Source organism: Girardinichthys multiradiatus, chromosome 23 (assembly GCF_021462225.1).
Source record: "Girardinichthys multiradiatus isolate DD_20200921_A chromosome 23, DD_fGirMul_XY1, whole genome shotgun sequence".
NCBI lineage: Eukaryota > Metazoa > Chordata > Actinopteri > Cyprinodontiformes > Goodeidae > Girardinichthys > Girardinichthys multiradiatus.
In genome coordinates, this window is record NC_061815.1 from 22,905,981 (window position 1) to 22,917,515 (window position 11,535).

General features: G+C 40.6%; 2 protein-coding genes and 1 long non-coding RNA gene across 5 annotated transcripts; 2 read left to right on the forward strand and 1 right to left on the reverse strand.

Annotated features, from left to right (window-relative positions):
• Positions 1–916: 916 nt before the first annotated feature.
• On the reverse strand, positions 917–9,301 carry LOC124860692. 2 transcript variants are annotated; one of them, XR_007036416.1, is made up of 4 exons: positions 9,160–9,301; positions 8,962–9,026; positions 7,349–7,458; positions 923–1,054 (listed from the first exon to the last, which is right to left on the reverse strand). It is a non-coding gene; the product is annotated as an uncharacterized LOC124860692 (long non-coding RNA). The 2 variants fall into 2 exon arrangements; XR_007036415.1 differs by lacking the exon at positions 7,349–7,458 and having other exon boundaries at positions 917–1,054.
• Positions 980–6,909, forward strand: rlim (ring finger protein, LIM domain interacting). 2 transcript variants are annotated; one of them, XM_047354191.1, is made up of 4 exons: positions 980–1,148; positions 2,694–2,798; positions 2,886–3,368; positions 3,447–6,909. In XM_047354191.1, the coding sequence occupies exons 1-4, from the start codon at positions 980–982 to the stop codon at positions 4,850–4,852; spliced, it is 2,163 nt and encodes a 720-aa protein (XP_047210147.1). In that variant the 3' UTR covers positions 4,853–6,909. The 2 variants fall into 2 exon arrangements, with proteins under 2 accessions (XP_047210147.1, XP_047210146.1); XM_047354190.1 differs by having other exon boundaries at positions 2,886–6,909.
• On the forward strand, positions 9,231–11,140 carry glod5 (glyoxalase domain containing 5). The gene is made up of 4 exons (XM_047354196.1): positions 9,231–9,436; positions 9,831–9,986; positions 10,540–10,695; positions 10,813–11,140. Exons 1-4 carry the CDS (start codon positions 9,380–9,382, stop codon positions 10,954–10,956), a joined length of 513 nt encoding a protein of 170 aa, XP_047210152.1. The 5' UTR covers positions 9,231–9,379; the 3' UTR covers positions 10,957–11,140.
• The last annotated feature ends 395 nt before the right edge of the window (positions 11,141–11,535 follow it).

Sequence of the window (11,535 nt, forward strand, 5' to 3'; positions counted from 1 at the left end):
ATACGTTTAGATCTCGTAACAGGAGTTTTGCAGAGCTTTGTCCGTTCTCCTGTGAGACTATTTGAATGCATAAAATGGGGCATTTTTGGTTAGATCAGGCGTTTTTCGCTATGTTAGTAAATTGTTAAGAAGGCTTGTTTGTCAAAAACAAATGATGCAATTTGAAAGATCATCAAAATACCTTTCAAGCCATATCATGTAAATAGATTCACGATGACTAAAGTCAAAGGATTTCAAAATCCAAATTTCTGGGGTATTTTCTGACTGGAAGTAATATTGATGTAATATTGACTTGAATCTGAGGAGGGAGCTAAAGATTAGGGTGATGGCAAAGAGATGGTTCAACCTTAAACAACTGGAGCTCATTACTAAGGTGAATAATCAATACTACCAGAGTAGAGATTCCGTTAATAATCGAGTAAAAGCTTAAATCTAAATAAACCATTATTTATTTTTTCAAAATGTAACCCCCTCCTACATTGTCTTTTTATCTTTTGGGAGATGCCTCTGTCATTGCAAACCAGAAACAAACTTTGTGGTTAAAAAAAAAAGACATTAACTCTAAATCTGCCGGTGGGATTAGCCATTTTGAGCTTCACAGGAGGTACTCGGAAACATTGACCAATAAATCATTAGGGTTTTAACACACAAGTTTATTGGACCAAAACTTGGAAGTTGCGTCCAGGTTATGCCAGTAACTGAAGGTAAATAAGGTAACATATTGAATTCTGGGTAAATTTACTTTGTTACTGTTACCTAAAACCTTTAACCCACAATAGCAAATTATTATTTTTGTTTTTTGAGTGGACAGGACAGTCAGTAAATTCAATGGATGGAATAAAAATGGCAGCTGCAGGCTTTACTCATAGTAACTGCCTACCTCACATTTCTAACAATGCAACGTTCTTATTTCTTGCAGTAACTGGATCTTGCTCAAAGTTGCAGAGTATCCCGTTCATTCTTCTACCCTTCAGAGTCGATGGAAGGGTCTGACAGCGTAGAGCAAGGCAGCGGTGACCAGCCAGAGTCGCAGCGCCGAAGGCAGTTGGATCGTCTGGACAGAGAAGAGGCCTTTTATCAGTTCGTCAACAATCTCAGTGATGAGGACTATCGCCTTATGAGAGACAACAATCTCTTGGGCAATCCAGGTGATAAAACATGTTTTTAAAATAATTTTCTTCTGCAATAGGATGGTAAAAGAAAGTTTGGCTGGTTATATTTGGAAAAAAAGAAAACTCAAAATAATTTTAATATTAAGAAAAGGCAGTTTCTCCAAAGATAATTGTTTTGCCTCTGGATCAGCTTAGCTCCGAGTTTTAAACTGAACCCGTGGTTATTAAACTGACTGACCTGGTTTTGTTTAGAAGGCAAAAACGAAGCAGTGAGACCCTTTAATTTCTGGGAATTTTTACAAATAAAATGAAGATCACAGAACGGCAACTGTACTTTAAAGAAACCATAGAAGAAATCCAGTCCAGGTTCGAGAAGTCTTTAGGATCATAGATTTAGAAATAGAGCTAACCTTAGTTGATCCAGATGCCAAAAAAGAGTGAAATAGCCCTTTATTGCACTGCTGAACAAGAAACCAACTTCAACATTGTGCCGTTTTATCATCTGTGGACATAAAGACAATGTAACAAACAGCCCATTTGTACTCCAAAAATCCCAAATGTTGTAAAACTAATAGGAAAATCAAGAAATTAGAGTCTGGAAAACTGGAATTTGGAAATTTGAAACATTTGTAGGAATCCAGTTAATGCCATGTGTCGGCCTCCAATTTTAGATGGAGACATGTGAAAAGTGTTTAGGAGAGTTGTGTCAATGTTTACAGTTTAGACATACGGCATCTAGCACTATATTTAGAATCTTTTGCAATAACATTTAAGTTAAGTAATTATTTGTTTAAGATTGCAGCAAACAGTAGGATTAGCAACTGATTTTACACCACTAGCCCCGTTTTTTATAATTAGTAATATTAGTTTTTTAGTTTCTTAACTGATACATTCAGAGTTCAGTTTAGAAAATCATATTGAACCTGAGAATTGCACTATACCAAATTTTTCCTAAATATTGTTGGCCCATCACAAGGTTTACAGAAACAAAACTTTGTTATTCTAAAGGACAAAAAAATGGACATAGTATCACATTGATCTGGGTTTATTAGTCTGTAGTCGTGTGTCTTTCATATCATGTAATCCATTATTTTCCTACTTTGGCTAGTTTCCCGCTTTTTTCACTATACTTGTGTTTGCTCAAAATGCAACCGCCTGTGGACAGTGGAAGATGTCCAGTCCATTTCTGTCCCTGGACAGTGGGTGGGGAAATATAAGTTTGCAGCGTCCTTTAGTGGAGGACCAAGGAGGTGAAATTAAATGGACAGTGGCCCTGGTAAGTCTGGAGGTTTTTAAGTATTGTCCTGTTGCTGCGTCCAACAAAACAAATTCCACTTGAGTTCAAAATAGCAGGTGTTTAGGTTTTCATGCTTAATGTATTAAGATGTAACCTTTTAATTATGTAGCTGTATTTTAGTGTGTATCTCAGCCAGCTTTTTATTCTTTGCAGTAAGATCATATTTGGTTTTTGTTATAGGTACTAAAGGAGGTATTTACTCCCAGCAGTTTGCTAGAGAAGACAAAGTGGATTATACCCTTCAAGTAGTACTTAATAAAAATGTTTTGTAATATCTCTTCCAGGAGAGGTAACTGAGGATGAGCTGTTTAATAGACTTCAACAAATCAAAGATGGTCCAGAGCAGCAGAATAACAACCCAAGTACTGAGAACAGTGAAGATCCCGTTGGTATGTTTATGGGGTCTTTTACTTTTGAGTGCCTAATTTGCATCAACATTTAAATGTAATTTGCCTTTGGTTTTTGTCCTCACCCAGAAACTCCAGAGAGCTCCGAGGATTCCCAAGGTGGGGATAGCCTGCTAGACTGGCTAAACACAGTGAGACGGACCGGCAACACAACTAGAACCGGACATCGCGGAAACCAGTCTTGGCGGGCTGTGAGCCAGACAAACCCAAACAGTGGTGATTTTCGCTTTAGCCTGGAGATCAGTGTGAACCGCAACCTGGCTGAACAGCAGGCAGCAGCTGAAGGGGAGCAGGGGCCTTCGGAGCAGTCGCCAGCAGGCCAAGATGAAGGGGTTGCAGATCCTGAGCCACAGGTTCCTATGGAGACAGAGGTGGTGGAAGAACCGGTTGTTGAAGAATTAGCTGTCATTGTTGAGCCAGAACCTGAAGAAATAGCTGAGGAAGAGGTTGCTTCACAAGAAGCTGTAGAGGAGCCTCCCAGTCCAGCTCCACCTCCAGCCCCAGCTCCACCTCTAGCCCCAGCTCCAGGTCCAGTTGCAGCTCCAGCTCCAGTTGCAGCCCCAACTCCAGTTGCAGCCCCAGCTCCGGCTCCAGTTGCAGCTCCAATTGCAGCTCCAGCCCCAGCTCCAGTTGCAGCTCCAGTTGCAGCCCCAGCTCCAGTTGCAGCTCCAGTTTCAGCTCCAGCCCCAGCTCCAGTTGCAGCTCCAGTTGCAGCTCCAGTTGCAGCACCAGCCCCAGCTCCAGTTGCAGCTCCAGTTGCAGCTCCAGCCCCAGCTCTAGTTGCAGCTGCAGCCTCACCGGAGCAACCCCCACCTTGTTCTTCTCCACGAAGGGGACAACGGAGACCCCGCAGTCGTAGCCCAGAACCACGGAGGACAAGAGCCCGTTTAGCCAGAAGCCGCTCACCTCTCCGATTGGATCACCTAGATGGTGTGTCCAGTCCACGACACATGTATGGCTCTCAAAGCCCCAGTTCTTCCACTGACACACCTCCAGTGCCTCAAGTGGAGGGCAGTTCTCGGACTCGTCAACATATTCTCTCCAGGCAAAACCCAGTAGACGACAATGTTCAGCCACCCAGCGTTGAAACAGAATCCGTCCCTGAGGCCCAGAATGTCAGACCTCAGGAAGGGGAGTCTAATGGGAATGAAGGAGGCTCAGCAGAGCGACGTCCCCCTACTATAATGCTCGATCTGCAGGTGCGTCGTGTGCGTCCGGGTGAATATCGGCAAAGAGACAGCATTGCCAGCCGCACCCGGTCACGCTCGCAGAACTCCAACAACACATTTCTCTATGAGAGCGAGCGAGGTGGTTTTCGCAGGACCTTCTCCCGCTCTGAGCGTGCTGGGGTGAGGACCTACGTCAGCACCATTCGAATTCCGATTCGTAGGATTTCCGATGCAGGGTTAGGAGAGGCAACATCGATGGCTCTCCAGTCTATGATAAGGCAGATCATGACAGGCTTCGGCGAGCTAGGCTACCTCATGGACTCCGACTCGGATTCTACAGATTCAAACCGCGGTACCGGGACACCCGCAGACACGGAGACCCTCAACAATCCAGATGCTAGTAATGCTGATGTGTCTGCTGCTGACGAGCAACCTGCTGTTCCTGCTCCTGGAGCCAGAGAAAGGACAGTTGAGACGGATGTGGATGAGGGTCTTGCCACCGGCCCACAGGCTTCGGGAGGTAGGGCTCGACCTAGACCTCCCATCAGCCTAGAGGAGCCCAGCTCACTGCCCTTCCTCCGACTTGCTCACTTCTTCCTGCTGAACGACGACGATGACGACCAGCCTCAGGGGCTGACCAAAGAACAGATTGATAACCTTGCTATGCGCAACTTCGGTGAGAGCGACGCCTTGAAGACCTGTAGCGTCTGTATAACGGAGTACGCCGAGGGAAACAAGTTACGCAAGCTTCCCTGTTCCCATGAGTACCATGTGCACTGCATAGACCGCTGGCTCTCTGAGAACTCTACCTGCCCCATCTGTCGCAGGGCTGTCCTGGTATCAGCCAACCGAGAGAGCGTGATCTAACTCTTAACAAACTCCAACCTTTTCCATATTTCAAACTAATTACACATCCAAGTCATGTAAGATGCTTCGAAGAAATGTCTCCACTATGGAAATTTATTTTTCTCATTACTTGTGAGTTTGATCATTATGTTACAGGTTTCATTCGAGGTGCTCCGTCTCTTGACGTGCATTGGACATTTGCTAGCGCTGTGCAGGGCTGAGCGAAAGCAGTGCATGCTGTTGATCAACCTGTTGTGTCCATGCAGTGTTGCGTCACACCAAGCCATGTACACAAGTAGACCTGTAATCTTATATTAAACCCTTGGATTATAAATGCTGCTGCCCACCTGCAGGTAGTTTAAACACTTCAGATATCTTCTTTTGGTATGAATCCTAATTAGCACCTCAAGCACAATTCTTAGTTGCAGCAGTTGAAAAGTATTAGCTGTAAATAGGCTTGTAAAAAAATAATTTTGACTCTTTGTATCAGTGAATTGGTTGAGGACTGTAAATTATCTCACACGAGGATCTGAGTCATTTCAGTAACAGTTACTTGAGGCAGTGTCAGGATAGCAGATGTGTGTACACATGAGTTGGTTGCGGGCAACTTGTGCTCCTCCTTTTTCGTTTAATGACCCAAACAAGACCCTACTCTGGAGTTCCATTTGCCAATTTGTGCTAGATTGTTTAAAACAACAATAAATAAATAAATAAAAACAGTTGCTCTGGCATTAAGGGAAACAGCATTTGGGATCCTGCTGTGTTTTTTAATTTATTTTGAACAGAAAACATGTCAGCAATAAGGATCTGCCTGTATTGGCTTCAGGTAAATTTTGACAATTTGAACCCACATTTCCTGCCATCATTTTGCCATTTTATCTTTTTCTACTTTCATTTTGTACTCATAAACAATTATAAATTATAGAAATTTCACATGTTAAATTTCCATATTTTAAGAAAACTTTTTATTATACCCTGCCTACAATTATTTGGGTCCTGAGCCCAGTTTGGGCCAGTTAATCCCTGCGAAATATGACAAATCATGACCCCCGATCAGAGTAAAACTCTAAGCAACCACCTGCTTGTAGATATAATTTATTGGAGGCAGAAAACCACATTTCCCTACAATAGACCAGGTAGATTAAATAAAGTTACTTTGACCTATAAGGCATAAACTGTTGTTGACATGGTTGGGATCAAACGTCCTGTGGCAGATTTAAAGGGGCAAAATGACCAGGAAATGTCGGCAGATTTCATTTTGTACACGAGTCCTAATTTTAGACTAACAGACTCAAAATTTAAAGTTGTCCCTCTTCCACTATTCATATGTTTTCTGGTGTACAGTGAATCAGCAATCATTCCCTTGCTCTCACCAGCAGCTGCTGCCTGCTAGCAAGCTCGTCGTATTTTTCTGGTACCGGGTTACTAATACAACCAGAAACTGGTTTCAGATGGAAATGATTTTTAACCTTAGCTAAAGCCAGAGTTTAAAACGTTCATCAAACAATGGCTTAGACTCTCAGACATTGATGGAAAATTGAAGTTTCAACATAAAGTCAAGAGGTTGCCCAACTGCTTTATGAGCAAATCCTCCCAAGTGGTGTGCAATATTTGCAAAATGTACAAGTATAGTAAAAACAGACCATGATTTAAATGTGTACTATTGTTAAAAACTGTTGAAATCCTAAATGAAGACTTATAACCATTGTGTTGAAGTTGATTTTATCTAGAAGCTATGTAGGTTTTAAAAATGTTAAACAGGAACATCGGTAAAGGAGCTGAAGGGCATCACTATTATTGCCATCCTGTTTCTTGTTTCACTGTTTGATGTCTTAGCCACGATTATAGCCTCCCCTTTGGGGACACAGATATTTGAATGCAAGATGTTGAATAGCATAAACATGTAAAAAAAAAAAAAAAAAAAAAATGAACTGTGTGTCTCCTCTAAAGGGGCCGGGCTTAGGTTTGGCCTTGTTCTGTGACCTACCCAGTGCAGGATGTTAACTGGGTGTTTTGATGAAACTAACCGCTGAATTAAATAAGTTGTTATGCTATAAAATAATACATCAGAGCTATGAGTTCTGGGCTCTGCTTGTGGTGTTTTTGTTTTTTATGATGATACATGTGTGGCAACACAAGGGTATAAAATAGTTTATTTGATGCTGTCATTTATTTCCTTGGGTTAAATTCCCAACGTGGTGTTGACAGCTTTATTTTTGGGCTGCCCTCTAGTGGACATGGTGAGCTTAAGGGGCAAAGCAAGCAAATAAACTATTTTATACCCTTGTGTAGCAACAATCATTCGCTTACATCATTGGATTTTAATGCTTTATTTTGATGTTCCAGTTCGCTTTTAAGACGTTGTTTGCTGCAAAGGGTGGACCAGTAATACGCCGGGGGGGTTTGTTGCCCAGACAGTCGCACCAAAGGGATCCAGCTCTGCTTCATGGAACAGATAATATACAAGATTTCTGTCAGGTTTTTAAAGGTGCTTATGATTTAGATTTCTGAACTTACTGAACAGAGTTCATACTGGGCCTTGTAAAGAGTGGAATTTCCTTTGACATCTTCCAGGCCCGGGTAAGTATGGAGAAATGTTTGGCTGTGCAGACTTCTCATTCTGGTGTCTAAAGTAAAAATATTTGAATCTCAATTAGATTTTTTTGGACAAACCTAGCATTACTGAGAGGAAGAACAGGTAAACTCAGATTTTTCTTTTATTCCTCTTCGGTATCTAAAGAATCAGTTTTATTATCACGTTTGTACAAACAAGCAATTTGACTGCGGTGCACTCAGAAGCTTTTCAGATCAGAATCGTAGACTGGTGTGTGTGGCTTTAAAACCTTGAGTGGTTTATGTGTCAAAGCACGGAATCTCCTAATTGTTTTGCTTTTAGGAACAATTAAAACATGGAGGAACTGCTGTAAAGCACCCTATTTAGTGAATGATTATAAAGTTAAGTATTTATCCACAGTTAAGCCCAAAATTATTCATCCTCCTAGCAGCTTTAGATTTAAAATTATTTTCATTCCTACAAGACACTTATTTCTGTTAAGAAATGAGGCTGCCATCTCTAAAAAAATAAAAAGTAAAAGTATTATAAAAATGTTATGTGTTTAGTTGAATTTTAATGAAAAAATACCATGTTGAAGGTATATACCCCTCTCAATAATCTGGGGAAATGTTTGTTGGCCTTACACCAATCAAACCCTTCTTCTTTGTACATGTCTTCACTGGTACAATGATTTATTTGGTGATGAGCTCCAAGTCTCTGAGGTTCAAAAGTCTCCTTACCATCACCCTAATCTGTAACTATTTCCAAGGGTTCTCTTATCAGATTGGAGGCTAGACTCTGTTCCAAGGCCTAATATTGCCTCCATTCAGAAAAAACATGTTGGTAAAAGATGGAACCTGAATCTCACGGGGCTGTGAATAATTTGGGGCTCAGCAGTGTTTGAATCTTGAAGTAGAAAATGAAAAACAAATATAACCTGGAAACTGTTGGATTTTAAAGACAATTTTAGCATTGTACTGTTTGATTTATAAAACACTATACTACTAAAACCCCATCTAAATTTGTTTGTACCTGGATAAGTCTTGGAATCCTGACCCAATAAGCTACTTAGAACTTAATAACTGAGCAAGTTGAATATAACTATAGGTTTGTGTTTTTAATGTTGTGTTTTTAAACCATTAACCTTGTTAAAAAAAACACTTTTGACAGGTGCTGGTGATGCACCATTAGCAAGTGCTTTTATTTTAATTCTCTAGATAAACTATAATAAGCCAGTTCTGTGGGGAGATGTAAATGTCTGAGTTTTAAATTCCTCTGCCATGACTGTTTACTAATTGGTTCTGTAGTATCTCTCTATATATACAGAGGCAGTGTGAACTAAAACAAGTAATTTAGGCAACAATTACAGCCCATATTCAAGGTACGTCTGTCTGTAGTTGCTTTTAAAGCAGTCACTCCAGCTGCAGTGCATTCCTTGAGAATCTTCTCCAAACTTTTGAATAGGCTTTGCTTCTACACTATTTTCAACCAGTTTTTCCTTCCACTAAACTTCCCATCAGTATACATGGATGCAGCACACTGTGACTGACCAGCTTGATGACCTTTTGTAGCTTACCCTTCTAATGGAGGGTGTCGATGACTGTCTTCTGGACATGTCAGTCAACAGCCTTCCCAATGATTCTGTAGGCCAAATCAAAACGTCGGTATCATTTTTATTAGTCATATGTAATCAGATTTTCTGAGAAACGGAACTTTCAGTTGTCATTAGTTGTAAGCATCTAAATTTATATAAATAAACACTGAAATCAAATACCTTTTCGTTACTGTCTTTTATTGAGATGGACCAGCAATGCGGACTACAATAGAAGGGTTTCATAATTCATAGAAGACGTACTGCATAGTTATTGTACAGGTCTGCCGAGACCAGTTTAGTGGGATTATCCACATGGAGGTCGGACAAGGAAGTGCTCCAGGCGTCAGGGGAACACTTTCTCGGCACAACACCAGTCGGACCTTTGAACACACCAGTAAGGATGGCGCTCCGGGCAGCTGGTAGTCGTTTGCTGTATTTCCAGAGGACTTGTTTTAAGGTAAATTGTGTTATTATCGCTTCGCTTACAAGCATCCGCTGCTACATATAGCCAGCTTCGTTTTTAAATGGCCTGAGAGTTAGATCTGTGTGCGTATTTCCGGGTAGAGTTGTCAGTTTCAGGATGTCCTTTTGGAAATTTGACTTATGGTAGTGAGAACGGGCCTCTGTAAATCGTTATGGAGCAGGAGTACCCGAAAAATCCCTGCTAATGTACCCCAAGGGATGGTGGGCCATTTAGGCTAAAATTACACCCAACTCAGGTGAAAAGTGTGTAGCATACAGCCACCGCTGAGGGGCGCTGTTTAATCTAAGCTGCATTCCTTTTGTTTGACATCCAACCTATCAGCACGTGTTGGTAATTCTCGGAAAATTATTTATCACACCTCTTGTAGGTCAGCCCCACTGAAACTCACCTCGCTGTCAGATTCAAGGCAACCTGTCCTGTTGAAGTGAGCCATCTGGATCATTTGGTGCTGACAGTAAAAAATGTGCCAAACACAATCAACTTTTATACATCAGTTCTCGGAATGGAGGTTATCACTTTTAAGGTAGGTGACCCTTCATCAAAGAATATTACAAAACAAGATTGCGTTGTATTAGTAATAGTAATACTAATAATACTTGCAAATCTATATCTCGTGAACCTTTTGAAATTTTGCTACAACCCCAAACTTAATTGACAGGCCGACACAGAGTAGTGCATAGTCGTGACGTGGAAGATATGTCCATGGTTGTCAAATTTGAAAAAATAAAAAATCAGAAAAGTATTATTGAATTCAACTGAACTGAACAGATTTTTTTTTACTCCACTTTATAATTATGTATCACTTTGTGTTGCTCTAGCACATAAAATCCCACTGCAGTATTTTGAAGTTTGATGTTGTAATGTGTCAACATGTGAAACAGTTCAATGGGTAAGTATATTTTTATAAAACACTAAGTAAATATTTACTGTAGGATCAGTAGTAGTGATAGTAGTTCTATAGAAAAACAGCCACTAGAGAGCAGGATTTGACTCTGAACGAGTTGATAGCATCCGTCTCCCTAGTTGGCTTCAAGGCATTTCATTTTTTTCTATATCTCCTATCTTAATGTTTTCAGGGTAGTCGTAAAGCTCTGAGCTTTGGGAAACAAAAGTTTAACCTTCACCAACTGGGCCAAGAGTTTGAGCCAAAAGCTAAGCATCCAACTTCAGGCTCTGCAGACCTCTGTCTCGTCACCAAAACCCCTCTGAGTGTAGTAGCTGCCCATCTGAAGGTACTCCCAACACACAGAGACCGGTATCCCCTCCATTGAACTTTTCATCTAACCCTTTGTTACTATTTGGAGAATAAATCAAGTGTTAATGCTCAGTGCTATTTTATCTCTTTGCAGGTTTGCGGTGTTGAGATTGAAGAAGGACCCGTGCAGAGGAGTGGAGCTGTGGGACCCATCACCTCACTTTACTTCAGAGATCCAGACCACAATCTCATTGAGGTGTCAAACTACAGCCAGTCAGCACCAGACAGCTCCTCTTGAACCTTTGCTTTTTTTGAGCATGCACCATCATCACACAGCTGGTGTTATAAATGTGAAAGGTCTAAACCAAAATCACTGCTATTAGAGAGGGTGGGACAACTGTTATAGTTCCTCTTTTTATTCTAATTATATTAGTTGTTTTAGTAAAAAACATTTAAAACAAAATAAAATATTTTCACCTTTACTAATGACTGTTTTCTGTTTCCATCAGTAGAATATTTAGTACCCAGATAAGGGTGGAGGATAATACCTACACTCTAGTCTACACATCTTTACAAAAATGTTAAGCTTTTTACATTTCTATTTAATAACAATGAAGTTGCTAGACTGGTTCTGAATTTATTTTGTAGCAGGAGGGTGAACTAAGACAAATAAAAGTCAATCAAAACTTCGCTCAGAGAGTTAAAGATAAATGTTTCCAATCAACAGATGATGTGACTAATGTTTTATTGCTGTGGATTCAACACATCAAGAGACTGCTGCGGTATCAATGTTTGAAACTAATCAAAACCATCTTCCTTAAACTTTAAAGTTAATATATTAGTAATATACTATTGAGAACTTAAATACCTGTTAAAC